General features: G+C 35.6%; 1 protein-coding gene across 2 annotated transcripts in view; it reads left to right on the top strand.

Moving 5' to 3' along the window:
• COL4A3 (collagen type IV alpha 3 chain) overlaps positions 1–20349 on the top strand; it is a 147998-nt gene that overhangs the window by 53366 nt on the left and 74283 nt on the right. For both annotated transcript variants that reach the window (XM_074298568.1, XM_074298569.1), the window contains exons 2-11: positions 4753–4809; positions 7383–7472; positions 11945–11989; positions 12079–12123; positions 14296–14358; positions 15051–15104; positions 16858–16884; positions 18376–18453; positions 19698–19760; positions 20201–20236. In XM_074298568.1, coding sequence (XP_074154669.1) covers positions 4753–4809; positions 7383–7472; positions 11945–11989; positions 12079–12123; positions 14296–14358; positions 15051–15104; positions 16858–16884; positions 18376–18453; positions 19698–19760; positions 20201–20236 — 558 coding nt within the window. The remainder of the gene's footprint in view (positions 1–4752; positions 4810–7382; positions 7473–11944; positions 11990–12078; positions 12124–14295; positions 14359–15050; positions 15105–16857; positions 16885–18375; positions 18454–19697; positions 19761–20200; positions 20237–20349) is intronic.

The following is a 20349-nucleotide window of genomic DNA, read 5'->3' as shown; positions in this document are numbered from 1 at the left end:
TTAAAAAGGTTTAAGAGATATAGTTTCTGGGTAATTTAATCATTTTATTGATTATTAATTGATTAAGCATGTTATTAATAAATGGATAATCATTTGACCATCCCTTTTTTAAGGCTATCATGGCAGTGAACTCATAGTTTATATAACCCTTCAAAGAGTAGGGTTTATGGGGGTGGCAAGCACCTTTGGATAACACAATGGGAGGTATGCTATATTAAAATGAGAATGATTTCATATCATCCTTGGACAGAGAAACTATCCCTAGTTCCAGATCACCTCAGCCTTAGGTTTTCTCTCACTATATGCATAGTGCACCTCCTTTCACACACACACACACACACACACACACACACACACACACACACACACACACTCCTGCTTTTCCATAATTATGACAGATGATACCAATTCTATACTGCCATACATATCTATCACATACTGCCATTAGGGTGACTTAGAACTTAATGCTTTAGAAACTGTGGCATTTTATGCTTTGTAATCAGACAGGATGTTCAAAAATATATTGTTCTTAAAAAGCTGAAATTTTGTTTCATGCATAAGATCAGAGTCACTAAGAAGCACACAATTTCCCAAAGGAAAAATTCCCATCTTCTCCCTATTCCTCTTTATAAAACCCTTCTGGTCTCACTTTATTGTCTGCTTTAGTGTCTGTCCAAGAACTTCAGTTACAATGCCTCTCCATGAAATTGTACTTCACAATTTGAACAGATATCCTTTATCTGTTTGATTTTTCCTATTTGACTAATTAGGCTAAATTATTTTGAGGAATCTTGGATTTGGGAAACTTTATGATATTCTAAAGCTTTATGCAATCAGTCTTCATCCCTACTATGAGATGAATGAAAAATCGATATAATTCCTTTCACTAATGATCATTGAAGGCCTTGAACTAAGAAGCATTTTTTTAAACCAATCAATAATAGTCTTTTTTTTTTTTTTTTTTTTTTTTGCTGAGGCAATTGGTGTTAAATGACCTGCCCAGAGTCACATAGTCAGTAATAGTCTTAATAAGAGAATTTTTTTTTTAAATCATGCTTCTTTACTTAGTTCTTACCTCCTAGAGGTATTTATGATTTTGGCCTTTGACATGATTTCATATAATTATTCCCATACATGTGGTATACATACACATGTGTATATATGTGTAAAAGCTATTTGCATGCATCAGCATATTTAAATACATAGTGTCCCAAAAGCTTTTTGCTGTTTTAAACTTTAATAGTTTACGTATGCATATGCTTGTGTGTATATGTGCACATAACACATATATTTGTTCACATATTATTCATATCCCCAAATACAGGCAGAAATTGTATATACATCTATATACAAATATGTTCACATATACATAAATATATATAGTATACCAAAAGTTTTATTGTAGTTTTAAGTTTGAATACTTTATTATGTTTATTATTATCCATTCAAAATTCATTATAATTATTAACTATTATTAATAGTTTGATATTAAGTAATTTTAGTAGTTTATGTATGTATATGTATATGCATTTATATTTGTTTAGACATATGTTATTTATAATCCCTGAATGCAAGCAGAAAACATATCCACTTGCCTTTTGTTCATCACTGGTTAGTGTGTCCCTCTGCTGCTGCAGAGTTAATCTATCGTAAAGATCAGCAGATGTTCTAAAGTACATTGAGTGGCTAGTAAAACAAAACAAAAATGTATTTGATCTTCCCAAAATCTAAGGTCAGAGAGATGTTTGTTCTGTTTAGAGAAATACGAACAGCATGGACCATCATTTCTGAGCCTTGGACATATTTCAGGAAGACCTTTCATAAGAGTTCCTGGGAGACATCAGAGAAGTTCCTCTGAGAGAAGAGAGGGAGGGTTGTTGGCTTTGCTTTTATGAACCAGTTAGACTAATAAAGGAATCCTGCTCCTCGTCCTCCTCTCCCAACGGCACTTTGAAGAAATTCCTATTCCCTTTAAAATGATTCATGTGATCCAGAACTAAGTGCTTAATGTCTTACCAATCAATCAAGAAACAATTGTTATACACTTATTACATGTTTGGAATGGTACCAAACACCCAAGATATAAAGAAGGATATGACAATCAGATTCTTTATGACCGCAGGAACCTGTTACATAAAGATTAAAAAATAAAAACAATCCTTGCCCTTGGAGAGTTTACATTCTGTCAAGAAAAACAATAAATACATATGTAAATATGAATATAATAAATACAAGATAATAATGGAATGGAGGTATCACCTTACACATATCAGAGAGGCTAATATGACAAAAAAAATAAAAATGATAAATGTTGGAGGAGTTGTGAGAAAATTAGGATGTTAATGCATTTTTGATGGAGTTGCAAACTTTTCAACTGTACTGGAGAGCAATTAGGAACTATGTCCAAAAAGGCTATAAAACTGTACATGCCCTTTGATCCAGCAATACCAATACTAGGTCTATAGCCAAAGACATTTGAAAAGGGGGAGAAGGGCCTATTGGCACAAAAATATTTATAGCAACTCTTTTTGTGGTGCTTAAGAATTGAAAATCAAAAGGATAGCTATCAACAAGAAAATGGTATTTACACACATGTATTGTATCTAGGTTATATTGTAACACATGTAAAATGTATGGGATTGCCTGTCATCGGGGGGAGGGAGTAGAGGGAGGGAGGGGAAAATTTGGAAAAATGAATACAAGGGATAATATTATAAAAATATATATATAATTTTAAAAAAAGGATAGCTATCAATAGAGGAATGGCTAACCAAACTGGTATATGAATGTGATGGAATATTATTGTTCCATAAGAAATGACAAACAGGATAATTTCAGGAAAAACTTGGAAAGACTTACATGAATTGATACAAAGCAAAATGAACAGAACCAGGAGAACATTGTACACAATAACGACACAATAACAGCAATATTATATGATGAAAAATTGTGAATGACTTTGCTATTCTCAGCCATACCAAAAGATCCATGATGAAACATGCTATCTACTTCCAGAGAAAGAACTTATACTAGCTGAATACAGATTGAAACATACATTTCTTTCCTTCTTTCCTTCCTTTCTTCCTTCCTTCTTTCCTTCCTTCCTCCCTTCTTTCCTTCCTTCCTTCCTTTCTTCCTTCCTTCCTTCCTTCTTTCCTTCCTTCCTTCCTTCCTTCCTTCTTTCCTTCCTTCCTTCCTTCTTTTCTTCCTTCCTTCTTTCCTTCCTTCTTTCCTTTCTTCCTTCCTTCTTCTCTTACTCCTTCTTTCCTTCCTTCTTTATGTCATCTTGTACAAAAAAATGTGGGAATGTTTTACATGATTACATGTGTATAATCTATATCAGAGTGTTTACCATCTCAGGGATGAAGGAGAGGAGGGGAGGGAAGGATAGAATTTAAAACTCAATTTTTTTTTAAAATGTAAAAAAAGGAACAGCTAGGTGACACAGTGGATAGAACACCAACCCTGAAGTCAGGAAGACCTGAGTTCAACTGTGACCTGGGACACTTAACACTTCCTAGCTGTGTGACCTTGGGCAAGTCACTTAACCCCAATTGCCTCAGGGGGAAAAAAAGCTGAAAAATTCATTTTAACATGTAATTGTGAAAAAATGAAATTTTATTTTAAAAAATAGGGAAATGGACATGTTTCTGGGAGAATCAGAAAAGGCATCCTTGGTAAATTCCACTTTAAAAAAATCAACCAATAAACATTTATTAAGTACCTACATGTATCAGATGAGGTAGCTAGATAGCTTAATTGATAGAGCCCTAAGCCTGGAAGCAGGAAATCCTGAATTCAAATGTGACCTCAGATACTTCTAGCTGTGTGACCATAAGTAAGCTTTTGTTGTTGTTGTTATTTTTACCATTTCAATATCTTTGCTAAGAAAATGTTCAAGCCAGTTTCAAAGGTCTAGTGATGAAGAGAACCATGTGCAACCAGAGAGAAATTGTGGGAACTGTGTGGATCATAACATAGCATTTTCATTCCTTTTGTTGATGTTTGCTTGCATTTTTTCTTTCTCATTTTTTTCCTGTTTGATCTGATTTTTCTTGTGCATGACGATGATTGTGGAAATATGCAGAGAAAAATTGCACATGTTTAACATATATTGGGTTACCCACCATCTAGGGGAGGAAGGGTGAGGGGAAGAGAGGGAAAATTTTGGAACATAAGGATTTGCAAGAGTAAATGTTGAAAACTATCCATGCATATGTTTTGAAAAGAAAAAGCTTAAATTTAAAAAAAAAAAGAAAAGAAAAGAAAACTACATGGCCAGTTTTGGCATGCTTTGGCCTGCAGGGTCACAAAGAGCCAGACACAATTAAATGTCTGAATTTTGGTCATTAGGTATACAAAAACAAAAAATAAAACTCTTGCTGCTCCCAGGGAGTTTTATTTCCTTCACAAAATATTCACAAAACATAATTTGCAGGGGGAAGGAGAACAGTTCTCAGTGTGACCAGGAGCTGAATTTTGAAGGAAATTGAAGGATTTGAAGTGCTTAATAAGGAGGGAGTGCCCTCCAGTCCTGAGGGATAAATTCAGGCCAGTTTGAACCATGAGCTGGGGAGGAATGTTTAATAAGGCAGAAAAGGTGGGTTGTGGAGAGCTTTAAAGGTCAAACAAAGCAGTTTGAGTCAAAGAAAACAATGATTGGTCTGGATTCATTTTGTCCCACTCATTGTGATTCATCAAGTAACATAGAAATTTATACTTGTTTTTCAACAAAACTTTCTTTCCCAATAGGGTTGTGTCTGTTCGGACAAGGGTCCATGTTTCTGTGACGGCAGGAAAGGAGATAAGGTAAGAACAAGATGATTAACATTTTTACTCCTCTGCCCTCAACATGTTCCATTCATAACATCCAGAAAGAGTGGTGTCCATTAGTTTTCCCAGCTGCTATTTTAATGTATCCAAACAGAAACATTAACCTGAAAGAATGCCTTGTTCAAGCCCTGAGCTGGCTGGCCTAAATACCAGCAGTTAAATTGTAACTCTTTGGGTGGTGAGAGAGAAAGAGAGGCAGATAATTAGTAAAGTGAAGTTCCAGAGGATGTCCCTACATTTATGCCCTGGCTACAATCTTACAGAACACAGAGGACAACTGAAAACCACTTAGTTCAAGTGGAAACCACAATGGTTTATTAGATGGAAGCTGAATAAATACTGGGAGAAGAGCCAGTATATGTCATGATCTCCACCTCCATCTAGTGGGAAACAAGAGCATCAGAACCACAGTCGTTTCTGTGAGATTCAAATAAAGAGCCAATTCTGCGAGGATGTGAACTAGATAATCTCGAAAGAGACTTCCAGCCCCCAGACTATGTCCCAGCATAAATTTGTCTAATCTTTTCCCTGGAGATGCATCGCTAGTTCCTAAGATTTAGCATTTCTCCAAATATGGATGTACCAAGAGAGACTGACACCCTTCTATGCCATCGGGCTGTATGAGTATTTTAGGGCTGAAGCTCCCCAAATTGGATTTGGTGAATCCTTCTATGAAAGGCAATGCTTGGCACATAATAAGTACTTAATAAATGTTTGTTGATTGACTGAGTGAAAGTCAGAGTTGCAGAGCCCTTCGTGTCAGGGCTTGTAAAAGTTTGCAGTATGTTGGCTCAGCCTTTCAGAAGCCAGAGTAAACTCAGTGCTGACACAGGAAGCCAGGACAGGTTTTAGTGGAGGGTACTCATGGAAGGTACCGATAATTTTATGTAAAGCCTTGAAGAAGGATTCTTTCAAATAATTAAAGAGAACACTTTTTTTTCAAGTATTTCAGAAGCACTAATTACCCACAAATAATATAGTAACACCTGGTTTTATATATATACACACATATATACATATGTATATATACTTATCTCAACATTATACATACACTTATTTATGTATATATAGGTGTGTGTATTTTTAAATGTATAAATAAATAAATATACATATATACACACACTCATTTCAACAGGTCACTTAGACCTCTATTATTCCTGTTTCATTATGCTAGTACTAGTCCATTTGTACCTAAAAATAATAAAATTTCATTTCTTTAAAATCATTTTAGCATTCTGACTTTTCTGTAAGCTAAGAGATGGAGGTAGGAAACTGGGAGTAAGAATGGAATGAATGATCCAGTTAAACTTGTACCAAAAAAAAAAAAAAAGTAACACAGTAGGAATTAAGGCTAGAAAGATACATTTGATGACAGATCACAGATAACCTAGAATTTTATACTTTTGAAAATTAAAAATTCAGATTTTTTCCCCAAAAAGCTGAATTATTTTCATTCTTTTGTATCAGAGACAGGACTTGACCCCAATTCTTCCTGGTATTTTATCCACTCAGTTCTATATGGTTCCATTTATGCATCTATTAATCTCATTGACTCTCCTTACTATCAATGATGAATATTATTTAACTCAGACTATTATATCTGTCAGTCTATTTTTTTTCTGCTACTGATTTATCTCCTAATCAAATAACAGGTTACACATAATAGTTCTCTGACAGAACAAGAGATAGTAAAGCCCATAATCGGAATGTTACATTCTTTGTCCTTTCCCTAGATTCTCCTTAAGACATATTCTTGTTTTCTGTTGGAGTTATTTTTCCCACTTTGATTCCTTTATCCCCTTTACACTTCCTCATTGCTTAGTGTCTACACTACTTAGCTTTGAACTTTGATAAATAGAAGGCTTTTAAAGATACCTTTGAGTATCTTTGTTAGATATTGGAGCATTGGTAGGAGACCCTAAACATGGGCATTGAGTGCTTTCAATTTCACAAGGCACTTTTCCTCCAACAGCCCTTTCAGACAGTTAGACCATGAGAGATATCCCCATTTTACAGATTTTAAAAAGCCCTTAGGTTTCAAGGTAAGATAATTCATCAGAAGTCAGCTAGCTGGTAAGGGTCAGAACTAGAATATAACCCAGCCCTTCTGATTCCAAGGTCAACACTCACAGACCAAAGATTCACATCTGGAAGAGACTTTTGGACCATCTAGGCCCTGATTTCATCCCCTCCTTACCCCATCCAGCTTATTTTACAAATAATAAATTGAAACTCAAAATGATTAAATAATATGGTATAGGTCAGACAGGTAATAAGTAACTAAGTCATGAATTCCATTCTGAATCCAACACTTTTTCAGCTGTGCCAGTCTACTCTCACTATACCATGTTGTCTCTACAAATCTTTATGAAAGACAAATCTTATGATAGCTACAATTTCATTATCTGCTTTTGGCTACTGGTAGCTATGTCCACTCTGTCTCTACAGGCAAACACACACACACATGCACACATACTTAAAAATTCACCATTGATGATGGCTGCTTGGTAATTCCAACATGACTTGTGTTGCTGCTGTGTTTTGTACAGGGTGAGAAAGGTTTTCCTGGTTGTCCTGGTACTCCTGGCCAGAAAGGACTGCCTGGTCCAGAAGGTATACCTGGACCTCAGGGACCCAAGGTAAATCAACTTCCAAGTTTGCATATCTTATGCTCTCTGATGGTATACAGGCTCAGCTGTTATAGGAACCCACCAACTCGACAGGTAGTGGGAGGTGGATGGAACAACATAGCTTCATGTAAGTATTTTCTTGTCACAGCTGGATGAATTCTACCGAAGCCAACTTGCCCTTGAAATGCTTCTCTTCGCTTTGGCAACTCTAGTATGACCACCATTGGCATTCAATATGCCTTAATTGTCAAATTTGACAGTTCTTTGTCTGCTAGGATTATCTACTGAGCCTAGGACCAATTATCAGTTTTTACATCCTTTGTTTTTATTTCTTATTATTTGATTATGAGTCTATACTTGCTATATGGTATTGATAATCTGCAAGAAGAAGGTTGGGGAAAATCTTATTTTAGCAAAACTACCAGACACAGATTATTGATAAAGCATGGTTTATAGGCTTGTCTGAGACACAACATCTAAGACCTTGATCCAAAAATAGATGGGAGTATAATGAAGAAATCAGCCAAATGGCTCATATTCATTCTGACTGGATAAAAAGAAAACCTATAAATAGTGTTATGGAGCAGACCTGACTCAAACTAGTCCCTGTGCTTCCAGCTTCAGATGAGAATGAAATGAAATGAAACATTCGCAGACCATATAACATTTTTTTTCTTTTCCATCTTGTCTATTTATTGGTTTTCTTACAGTTTCATCCTAAAATATACTCAGAATAATCAAGCTTCATAAGATCTTGGGCTAAGTTTTCTGTTCTCTGAGCTTTCTTTTTTTATTATTAAAGCTTTTTATTTTTCAAAACATATGCATAGATAATTCTTCAACATTAACTCTTGCAAAACCTTGTGTTCCAATTCCCCCCGCCTTTCTCCCCCCCTTCCCTAGATGGCAAGTAATCCATCATATATTAAACATGGTAAAAATACCATATAACATTCTTAAACATTTTTGTTCTGAATTTAGTGAACAATGAAAAGGAGTAGAGTGAGTTGAATTTCCATATATAAAATAGAAAAGAAAAAAAGGAATACATGTGAAACCATAAAATTCTATTTTCAGTTTATATTTTAAAGTATATATACATATATATATATATGTATATATACTTTAACAACAATACTATATGAAGATCAATTCTGATGGATGTGGCCCTCTCCAACAATGAGATGAACCAAATCAGTTCCAATAGAGCAGGAATGAACTGAACCAGCTACACTCAGCGAAAGAACTCTGGGAGATGATTGTGAACCGCTACATAGAATTCCCAATCCCTCTAATTTTGTCCGCCTGCATTTTGGATTTCCTTCACAGGCTAATTGTACACTATTTCAAAGTCTGATTCTTTTTGTATAGCAAAATAGCTGTTTGGACATGTATACATATATTGTATTTAATTTATACTTTAACATATGTAACATGTATTGGTCAACCTGCCACCTGGGGGAGGGGATGGAGGGAAGGAGGGGAAAAGTTGAAACAAAAGGTTTTGCAATTGCCAATGCTGGAAAATTACCTATGCATAAAATTTTGGTAAAAATAAAAAAAAATTAAAAATTAACCATATGATAAATACAAAATGTTAACATCAAAGATGTCAATTGCCTGTATTTCCTTCTGAACTTCTTTTTATTCCCTTCTGTGAATTTTAATAATGCTTTCATGACCCTTTTTTATTTATCTTTATTTTTTGGTAGAATCAGCACAATTGCTAGCCTCCATCTGTCACTTAATCACAAATTTTTAAAAATGGAACATACAATCTTTGTATAAAAAATAAGAATAGTCAAACATAACAAATCCACATCATTTTCATGTCTAAAAATCTGCATCTCATTCTTATGAAGTTGGGGTTGGCCATTGTGTTGATCAGAGTTCTTAAGTCTTTTAAAGTTGCTTGTCTGTACAATGTTGTTGGTCCAAAAAAATTGTTCTCCTGGTCCTGCATTCTTTACAATACTTAAATTTTATACTAGACTTTTCCTATTTTTTAAACCAGATTGATCATCATAATCATTAATCCTAATCAGTTGTCATTCTCCAACTGATGTACAACTCATTGCTACAAACAAAAAGAGCTTCTATAAATATTTTTGTACATATGGGTATTTTCCTTTTTTTCTGGGGACATAGACCTACTAGTGGTATAAGCCATACAATTTGTTGACTGTAGACATAGTTGCAAATTTCCTTCCAGAGTGGCTGAACCAATTCACAGCCCCATCAACAACACACTAATGACTCCAAGATTTAAGGAAATGAAGTTTACTCAACATTAACATGGAAAGGATATTAAGCAAAGAAAGAATTTGGTTCAATTGGACATAGCCCTCCCCAAAATTCCTCCTGCATTTGCCAAAAGGGTACAACCAGTAAAAAGTCAGAGCAGTGGGAAGGCTGTTGAGGCTGTAGAATACAGTCTGTTGTGAGTAGGATAACCAAGATGTCAATGAGTCAAGCTGGATCTCCTGGACCAATTAAATCTCAAGGATAGTTTCATTGCCTTTTTAGGGAAAAATTATTCTTTATGGCAAGGACTTTCTAATCTTATTATCATAGTTACCAGCTGGTAAATGCTATTACAATAGGTTTTGAGTCCTTTGAAGATTTCAGTACTAACTCAATAAAATAGCCCTTTGTCATGATTGTAAAATGTAGCAGGACTATATCCCAGCACTATTGTTAAATTCAGATACATCCTCCACATTTAGATTCTGCCACAGATCTAAAACTTAAATATTACAATAATCTTACTCTGTAATCCTAACCTTTGTTTTAATGAACACAAGGCCACTTTATAAACAAGCAATGAATTTCTATCAGAAATACATGTAGATTAAAGCATAGTTGTATATATACTGCCTTTCTTACTATGGGAGTTAGTCAGACTGAAGTCTGCAATGATTAATCTCTTTAATCATGAGAACCCTACAGCACTCGTTATAACCTAGGTGAACAGAGAGAAAAATGGATCATCTGCTGAGTGAGTCTTTTAAAGGCTGGAATGTTCTGTAACATTAAAAAAAAGATTGTTCCCATTTATCTTATCCTGTCTCCATAGTAGTAATAATTTAGGCATCCTCTGAATTCCTTCCCCATATCCCCATTCCTATTTCTACCAGAAAGAAAATGAGGAACAGTACTCCAATGTAGGGCTGTCTCCACCTATAATATAGATTGTTTTCTTCAAATCCAACCTTATCTATCCTTGTTGGCATTTTTGGCTCTCTCCCTACCTCTATCCTTTCGTCTCTTTCTCTTTTCATTTCAAACACTTTCAGGGGGTATAGAAGGCTAGGCTTGGTCTGAGCCTGCCTTCCTACACCATGGGGAAGCCATTCCACAGGTGGTTGAATAGGACAGTTTTCTTCACTGCAACTGCTTCTTTTCCCATACGATCAGGGCTCATTGCTCTGCTGATTTGTTTTTCAGTGTTCCCCTCAGATATGTCAACATTAACTAAAATACTATTTCTGAGCACACAGTGTTGATGTGGGGGTATGTACTATTTTAGACACACCAGATCTATCACTGGGTCCAGGAAAAATGTGTACCATGCAGTGTTCATGAAAATTACTCTTTATAGCAGATCACCAAGAATGGGATGTAGGAGACATTGACTCAAATACAAACAATACCAGATGAATTAAACCCGATGAGAAAAGATTTCCAAAGTCATGAGTGTTTTGTCCCACTTTAAAAGTACTTGGAAGAATGAGAAAATGTTTAATGGGAAGATAAAACATGAGGATCACATATCTCCCCTGCAGAATAACCCAAATAGGATTTTTTTGGGGAGGGGAGAAGAAAGGGGGAGGAGGGTGGAGAAGGAATAGCATGTAGGATTTGAGAGCAGTATTGAACTCCTGAGTTCCATATAAGTAAGAAAAGGCAGACTTTGGCCTGGCCAGCTAATTTAATCTAAGAAGATTGTGTTGACAATTTTTTCTTTCTTACATGATGAAAAATACTAAGAATCACTGAAACTTTCTGTTTTTATATTGTCAAGAAGACAGACACTCTCTATCCCCCATCCCCAAAGCAGCTGCCCTCTAAAGCTGATCCTTAATTTTTCACAATAAGAACAACACAAATTCACCTGATTTATATAGTTCTCCACCTTTGTGGCATATTTTGTTAATTAGCCAGATATGTAACGTTGGCTGCTATTGCCATCTGCCACATTCATCTTTACATTGAATCTTCTTATACTTTAGCAGCTGACAGCTGAATAGTCCTTTAGATAGAGCTTTATTTTTCCTTTACAAGTTAGTATTCTAACTACAGTGTTTTGTGAGAAAAATGATTACAAGTAAGACAGTGTTAAAGATGAGATGAAACAGGGTTGGAGTCTAGGGGAATGTGGGGGGGGTGGTCTATAATGTACGTCAGTGTTAACTTTGGGTAATTTACATGTTATTTTACTATGTATTTTTTCTTTCTCTCACTATTTAATATGGATCTAGGGCTCTCCGGGACTTCCAGGCTTTATTGGTTCCAAAGGCACAAGGGTCAGTATTATCATTTATCCATGTTAATGTTCTTTATGCTATATTTTGAACATTTAAACAGTATTTCTCCCTTTTTTATATATCAATAGGGAATGACAGGATTACCAGGTTTTCCAGGTCCTCCAGGACTTCCAGTAAGTAATGAGGAAATGCATGTTTGTAGTTTATAGTCACAAGCCAGGGGATCATAGTTTTAAAACTGGAATAGAATTTAGAATCATCTAAGGAAGCAGAATGGGGTAGTGGAGTCAAGAAAGCCCAGTATCTGAATCCCATCTACAAGACAGTGTCCTCCTAGCTGTGTGATTATGGCTAAGGTATATATGACCTTCCTGAGAACCTGAGAATACCAATACCTGTAATAGCTATGGCATCGCATTGTTGAAGGCTAATCATAGAATATCTATTTGGTTGGTCTTGCATAAAATCTGCAAATGAGAGCATCTCCCCAGTCCATTTAAAGCTCTCTGTTTTGGCTATTATTAATTCAACCTCCTCATTTTACAGATGATGAAACAGAAAAAGAAGTTACTTATTCAAGATAACACAAGTAGTAAGAGGCAGAGCTGAACTGTCTTCTGATGCAACATCCAATGCTCTTTCCACCAGACCACACTGCCTCTCTTAAGTTTCTCTAAAGAGTAATTAAAAATTAAATTCTATATAACATATCAGAATTAAATTCTATATAACATATCAGAAGAGCCAGACTCATTGAGTCTGCCATAAGTGGGTTGTAAAATGGGCAACCAGATTCACATGTAATCAAGAAATATTTTACAAAATAGACAGATGGATAAATAGATTTTTTAAAAAATTTGTGGTTTTCCATGTCAATATGCATTCTGCAGGGGCTTCTATTTGAATTTGACACCACTGATCTATTACAAATACCATAATAAAAATAAAATCTACTCTAGAATCCAGTTATATTGCAGTGATTTGTATATAAAGACGGGTTGGTGACATAGTGAATAGAATTGACTCCAAATCCAACATTCTGTTCACTATGTCACCAAGCTGCCTTTCTATACAAATCATTAAAATTCAAATCTTATGTGATCCTCAGCTGTTGACTAAACTTTTTCCACCATCAGTTTCTTTTTCTATACAATAAGAATAATGATACCCACTACCTCACAAGGTTGCTCTGAGGAGATAATGATATAATATATAAAGTGCTTTATAAAACTGGAGGCACTATAAATGTTAGTCATAATGACATCATTACTCCTGAGATGTAACAAGCTACACAGAGGTAAAACCTGATAAATCTGCTCTATGATGCAGGTAGGTGCTAGTTGTTCCTTCACTTACACCTATGTTATAAAAGTGTTTCACTAAATTTGGAATGGTTCTTTAGATAATCAATTCACAGCCCAAACCTCATCCTATGATAGACCAACATCATCTTCAAAAGTAAATAGAGCAAAAAGATAAAAATCCTTTGTTTTTTAATTATTCAATTTGCTTCTAGTCTTCTTCGAGACCATGTAGCACAGAGTTTCCACTAAAGTCCTATTCAGATCATCATCTCATAGATTTAGAGCTGGAAGAGAAATTAGAGACTGTCTAGTACAACTTCTTGCTTAATGCCTTTCCCAGGCTTACATAGGTAGTAAGTGGAAGTGTTGCATTTGAACCTGGATTCCCTTATTCCAAATTCAATGCCCACAGTGATTATTATGGGATAGAGGTGACTCTGGGTTGTTGATGCTGGGCTAGCAAAGAACAAGGTCTGACAAATCCTTTCTAGCTGAAAAAGTTCTGGGTATAGTCCTGAGAATGGAATAAATATCTTCAAATTACCATGACCAGGGTTGGAAAGTCTTCTCCTTAGGCTAGTCCAAAGGGACTATTTATAGAAACGTATCATCTGTAAGGAGGAAGGGGAGGCAATCACTTTGGGCAATAGTTTATGAGCAAAATTATGGATCAGCTAAGTATTAAGGCTAGTCACTTATCCTAACTCTTACAGCAGCTTTTATAGGTTATCAGTACCCAGCAAATTATATCTTTCAATTTTGTTCTCTCCCTCTCCCTCTTCCCCTCCTTTTCTCTCTTCTCTTCCTTTTTTCTTCTCTTTCTCCCTTTCCTTCTCTTTCTTACTCTCTTTCCTTCTCTTTCTCCCTCTTCCTTTCTTTATTTCCCTCTCCTTCCCCCTTCCTCTCCCTCTCCATCCCTCCCTCCTTCCCTGTCTCTCTGTCTGTCTGTCTCTCTTTTTCTCTGTCTGTCTGTGTGTGTATCTATCTGTCTCCTCTTTCTTTCTCTTCCCTCTCTCTCTTCCCCCCCACTCCCTTTTTCAGGGAAGTCCTGGGAATACTGGTCCTTATGGACCTCCTGGTTTGCCAGGATGCAACGGCACTAAGGTAAGAAAAAAAAAGAAGAAAAATAATAAAATAGCAATGGAGTATACGGGTTTTCCTTGAAACATTTTAGTTAAATAAATGTGTTTGAATGCCTGAACTGAGCATGCATGAGATTTGGAACCAGACAACTTCCTCTATTTGGTTTTCCTCTATTCTCCAATTCTCTCATGTCATCATATGGAGTGGCTAGTCAGATTCGTCCTCAGGAAGATAAAGAACCAGCTGCCCAAGTGGTCAGTTCCACCTGCAGCTGTGAAATGTTATTAATCACACAGCTGTGGGAGCACAGCTGCACTCAGGATGAAGAATGATTCTGCTTACCAAGTTAAACCAATCTCACAGCTCTGCATCCCTTTTCCCCAGAGCATGGCCTCAGATGGAGGGGAATGACCTAATTATTCAAGTTTCAAGTAATCAGCAATTTGAAATTTCTTGGCACAATTAAGCTTTTGAGTCCATGAACAATTTGAAAACAAGTTGATTCTAATCACATTTTCAATTGATATAATGGATTTTTGGCTCTCAGTTTCCTGACCCACAAATAGCTATAAGGACTCCTCAAGTGCTTTATCTAGGGTTGTCATTGCCTTACTGAAAGGGAAGGGGAAGAGACAAAGGAAATGCCTGAATAAGCTGTTTAAGTGAGGATGGACAACAATTAAGAAGAATCACCAACTCTGTATGCCTTTCAGGGTGACCAAGGATTTCCAGGACCTCCAGGGACACCAGGTCTTCCAGGGTTACCAGTAAGTTCTATTTTGCCAATCCTACCATGGAAATGAAGTAAGGGAAAGAATCCATCTAATTCTTCATATGCTGAAAGGGAACACTCGGGAAGGTATTTCTGTTCTCCACCAGGAAAGCATCACAGTGACAGAGAAAAAGAAGAGAGAACCTTAGCTGTTCACCTGGCAGGTGCACTGCTGGGCCAATGTAACTAACAATTGTTAAAATTTAATTGCAAAGCTTGTAGTGTGATGTCTTAGGACAACTTTCAGGGCTACACATTGGCAACTTGATTTGACAGCATAGAAGGTTCTAAGTTAATAGTGATCAATGAAGCAGTGTGGGGGCTGGGTGGATTTGAGGAATAAGGGACGATTGCCTTACAGCTGAGATTGCAAGTCAGTATCCCACTGTCCTAGACTTAGTGGATAGTAGAATCCCAGAATTTCAGCATTGGAAGGTTCCTCAATCTCACCCAGTGCTTGAAAAAGTATCTACATTATATCACACCAGAAACACTGCGATTCAGTCTCTACTTGAAAACCATCAAGGGAAAGGCTATCGCCTCCTAAGGCAATCTATTACTCTTTAGGAAGTTATTTCTAACATTAAGATTAAATTTGTCCTTTTGTCGTGTCTGCTCATTGCTTCCTTGTCCTGCTCTGCAGGATTAAGCAGATCAAATCTAATCCTTTTTCCACTTGACTTTCAGTTACTTAAATATAAGTATTATGTCTTCCTGAGATTCCTATAATCTAACACTCCCAATTTTTTCCATCCTTCTTTATATGGTATGAAACTCAATTCAACCTGGTTCTCTCTCTCAGACTCATAGTAAAGTTGCTGTAAATCCACTGAAAACTACTGAGCTTTTCAAAGGAATGGCAACCTAATTTCCCACTTGCCTTTTTTTAAATTCCAGGTTATAGAATCTTTGTTTTTGACATATATAACTGGAGCAAAATAAGAATTTAGCAACTTTGTTTTACTGAGAAAGTTCTGCTGTAGAATGTCAATTGGGAAGGGTGAGGGAAAGAAGCATTGTGTGGCTGTGCTTCCCTCTTTCAGTATATCTGAATAGAGGAAATTGAGATGAGGTGTTTCTTTTATGGACAAGAAAAATGGAGGTAGGAAAATATGTTTGGTTGGGTAGAACCCCTATACAGTCAACAGGAGAATCAAAATATCTGATCTAATCACAGAGATTTACCTGTCCCATGTTTATCTATAGCCTCAAACTATGTAACTATGTAGTATACTTTAGGCTTTGGGAAAATCACAAGAAAAGCTGTGATCAGTTTTATCCTAGTACTTAAACTAAATTAAATTTATGTCTCAACAAAACAAAGAATCATGCTAACTAAAAGTAATACTTTTAAAAACCCCACAATGATGTCATTACTCTAATGTCAACTCAACTTTTTTAGCTGCTTTCTCACACTTAACAGGGCTTGGTGCTTCAGAGACATTGCTTTGGGGGAAAATAAGTTCTACTAGAACAAGGGCTCAGAAAAATATGTTGAACATTAGGAGTCCCTTTTCTTAGGTAACACTTTGTGTGAGATACTTAGAGTTCCTTCTCACACCAACATATTGCCTTATTAACTGTGATTAAATAAAGGTTTAGTTCCTTTAATACTAGAATCATCAAATATTCAAACTTTGAAATAAATCACCAGATTTCATTGATGTGGCATTCCCTACATTTTCCATAAGAGTGGGGAAAAGTTTTTATTTGCATTCTATTTCATTAACTTAATATTATTTTTCTAGGGCACCAATGGATTAAAAGGAGAAAAAGTAAGTTATTTATGGTTATTATTAATTACTCAATGATCAAAAAGTATCTAAATTAAAAATATTACAAAGAAATAGTTGTATCAAATGGAGAAATTTATTTAAGTATAAGTAAGAGTTCATGAATACAAATACCATTAAAATATCCAACATAATTTGGATTTTTTCTTCCTTGTGAATAAAAGAGATTATTTCATCATTTCTTTCTCTAGCCCTTTCTATAGATATACTGTAACAGATTAATTTTCTATCATTATAGAGGAAGCATAATCTAATAGAAAGAACAATCAGCTGATAGTCAGGAACCCAAAGTACATGTAGCAGACATGGTTGCGACATAAAGGACCATGTTAGGCCCTATCTGTGACATTCAAGCATACTGGTTTCAGTCAAAGGTAAGGCAAAGAAAAATAATATAATAAAAAGATTTAAAATGTTGGAGGAACAAGTTGAGTTGGGCAGTCAAATGTTCCTTGTGGCTTAGCTTCCTCATTTTGTTTTGGATTTCTTCAACTACAAATTATCTGGGTGACAACCATTTCCTCAGACCCCTTCTCAGTCTTTTGGATAACAGTTACACGGAAATCCCCATACAACCAGGAGATTGAGCAACCAAGTCAGCTTCCTATTTGATCTGTTCCTGCTTCTTCATAGGTCAAATCCAGCTTCTCCTGCATAAACACCTTATTAACCCTAACCTTAATTCCCTGACTCAGAGTTTTTCCTCTGTCGTTAGCCCTTTTCAATCCTGTGACCCCTTAAAATCTAGATGGAGCTCTGTCATTGAATTTGAATTCTTACAAACTCATTTAAGCTCTCTGTTCATTTTCCCCATCAGCAAAATCAAATAACCAGAGGGAAGAGAAAGCAACTCAAAAATTAAACACCAGATAGGTTCAAGATATTGCTATCTCTAAAGAAAACCAGCAATGTATAACAGCTTTGGGTATATTTTAATGTGATAATAACACTTGCACTATTTACTTCATTTTGTGGTTGTGGGCAGAGTACTTTGTTAAACTGTAAGGCATGATATAGTGTGTCTCAAAAGTTTTAGTGTAATTTTAAGCCAGTAAAGCTCAAAACTACACTGACACTTTGGAGACAATGATGATGTTATTGATGATGGTGGTGATGATAATTATAGCTAAAATTAAAATAGCACTTGTTCAAAATGATATTATATTTATCTATACATATATGTGTGTGTCTAAGTGTATCTATATATTTTCACATTTGGCATAGCAATGCTGTAGGCTAAAGTGCTATTATTATCCCCATTTTTAAGACAAGGAAAATGAGTCAGAGAGGTTAAGGGTGTTGGTTACACAATAAGTAATTATATGTAGCAGGATCCGTGTTAACAGTCATAATTGCTACTATTATTTATCTCTACCATGAAATATTTTTAGTCTTGAAACAGATGACTAAATAAACATTAATGAGACTTTTTAAAATATTTGATGGAGTTAATGGATTTTTCTCATTTTCAAGGGAGCTCCAGCTCGCGAAGAAGGCGTAAAAAATGGTGGAAGAGGTGATCCTGGGTTACCAGGATTCCCAGGACGTCAGGTACAGAACCTCAGATAGAAAACATATTGTCATTTTTGTTGCCTTCTGCAATGCTAATATAATAATTTTTTTTCATTTTATTAAAAAGTTTATTCATTCTGCATTAATTCATTATTCATCCAGATTCACTTATCTATCCCACATAGACAATCCAAAGACATCTTTCTCCTTAACAATCATTTAAAAACTTTCATAATGGGGCACTATTTGATTCACCAATGCAATTAAACACACATTTGTTGAAAGCTTGTTGTAGGACACACATTTGCCAAACAATGGGGACACAAAAACAAAAATAAAGCAGTTCTTGACCTCAAGAAGTTTACATTCTACTGGAGAAAGCCTAATGTTCACAAATAAATATATTTAAATATATATACTTAGAATAAATACAAGGTGATTTAGGGAGACAGTATTAAAAACTGGGGAGATCTAGAAAGTCCTCCTGAGGCAAATGTGCATTCAATAAAGCTAGGGATTCTCCAGGGTAAAAGCGAAGAAGGAAAACAGAGGAGATAAAATGTCACCCACAGAGAAAAGCAAGTCAGTTTGACTGGAACACAGAGAACATCAGGAAGACTGGTGTCATATCAGATCACAACGGAGCCAGATCATAAAGGACTTTAAATGCCAAAGTTTGCCAAATAGTCATTGGTGCTTTTTGAGCAGAGGAATTCTATAGTCAGACTTTCATTTTAAGAAAATCAATTTTGCCACTTTCTTTGTGTCATGACCCTGTTTAGCAGTTTTGAGCAAAGCCTATGGACCAAACTCCAATTGAAGGACCGTGCCATATAGGGAAAGGTCTTGAATTGGTGATTAGGAATTTTAAATCGATTTAAATCAGTTAAATCGATGAGATTTTACAAACAATATTTGTGGAAATTCTTGCTGTCCTGTGTTGACAGATTCAAGAGATGAATCATGAGAAGCAACAAGGCCAGAGAGGATGAAGGAAAGGAATACGATACCCTAAAACCTATAAACAGGGAAAAAGTGACACTATATAGGCTCTATTATAAAACAATATAATGGAACTTCTGCCTCTATGTCTGTAGACATTCCTGATTGCTGATGACTATTCCATATGGTTAAAGACCCTCTATTCTTTGGATGTAATCACTGATTAGACATGATTTATTCTTCTGATTTCTTTAAAATATTGAAGTAAACTAGACTTGTGAAATTAATGTTGCTCTTATAAAATAATTAGATAAGAATTTATTCTTATGCATGTTTTAAAGGGTTTGCCTGGCCCCCCAGGATTTCCTGGACCACCTGGACCACAAGGACCCCCAGGATTTTTAGTGAGTATGAAGCCCTCATCAAGTAGATAGACAGGTGGATGTATGGATGTAGATATATTTACTAAAATACCATATTAAAGATGCCAAAGTATATTATTTGGAGAATTTATCTTTTTTTGTTATTTTATTTTATTTTAATTAATTTTATAATTATATTTTTTTGACAGTACATATGCATGGGTAATTTTTTACAACATTATCCCTGGTACTTACTTCCGAATTTTCCTCTCCTTCCCTCCACCCCCTCCCCTAGATAACAAACAGTCATTTGGGGAACTTATCAATGAAGGTAGTTTGTGTTTGTCTGAATTAGTTATTCTTCCATTGATAAAATATTTCTTAGTGGAGAAATTTGCCTAAGTGTTATTAACAGTGAAAGTGAAGTTAACAGAATCTTCTTCCATGAATTTCTATAAATTTTAATTTTTGGTATCTTCCAGGGTTTTCCAGGAGAGATGGGACCTCCAGGACCAAAGGTATATCGAAGTTTACAGGTGCTATAATTTACATCAGAGCTCCCTGTGGAAGGGGATTTTGAACACCTAGTAAATTTAAATGTCCTAGAGAAGAACTTCCACTATTACTGAAA

Source organism: Sminthopsis crassicaudata, chromosome 3 (assembly GCF_048593235.1).
Source record: "Sminthopsis crassicaudata isolate SCR6 chromosome 3, ASM4859323v1, whole genome shotgun sequence".
In the NCBI taxonomy this organism is placed as follows: domain Eukaryota; kingdom Metazoa; phylum Chordata; class Mammalia; order Dasyuromorphia; family Dasyuridae; genus Sminthopsis; species Sminthopsis crassicaudata.
This window is presented reverse-complemented; position numbering and strand designations above follow the sequence as displayed.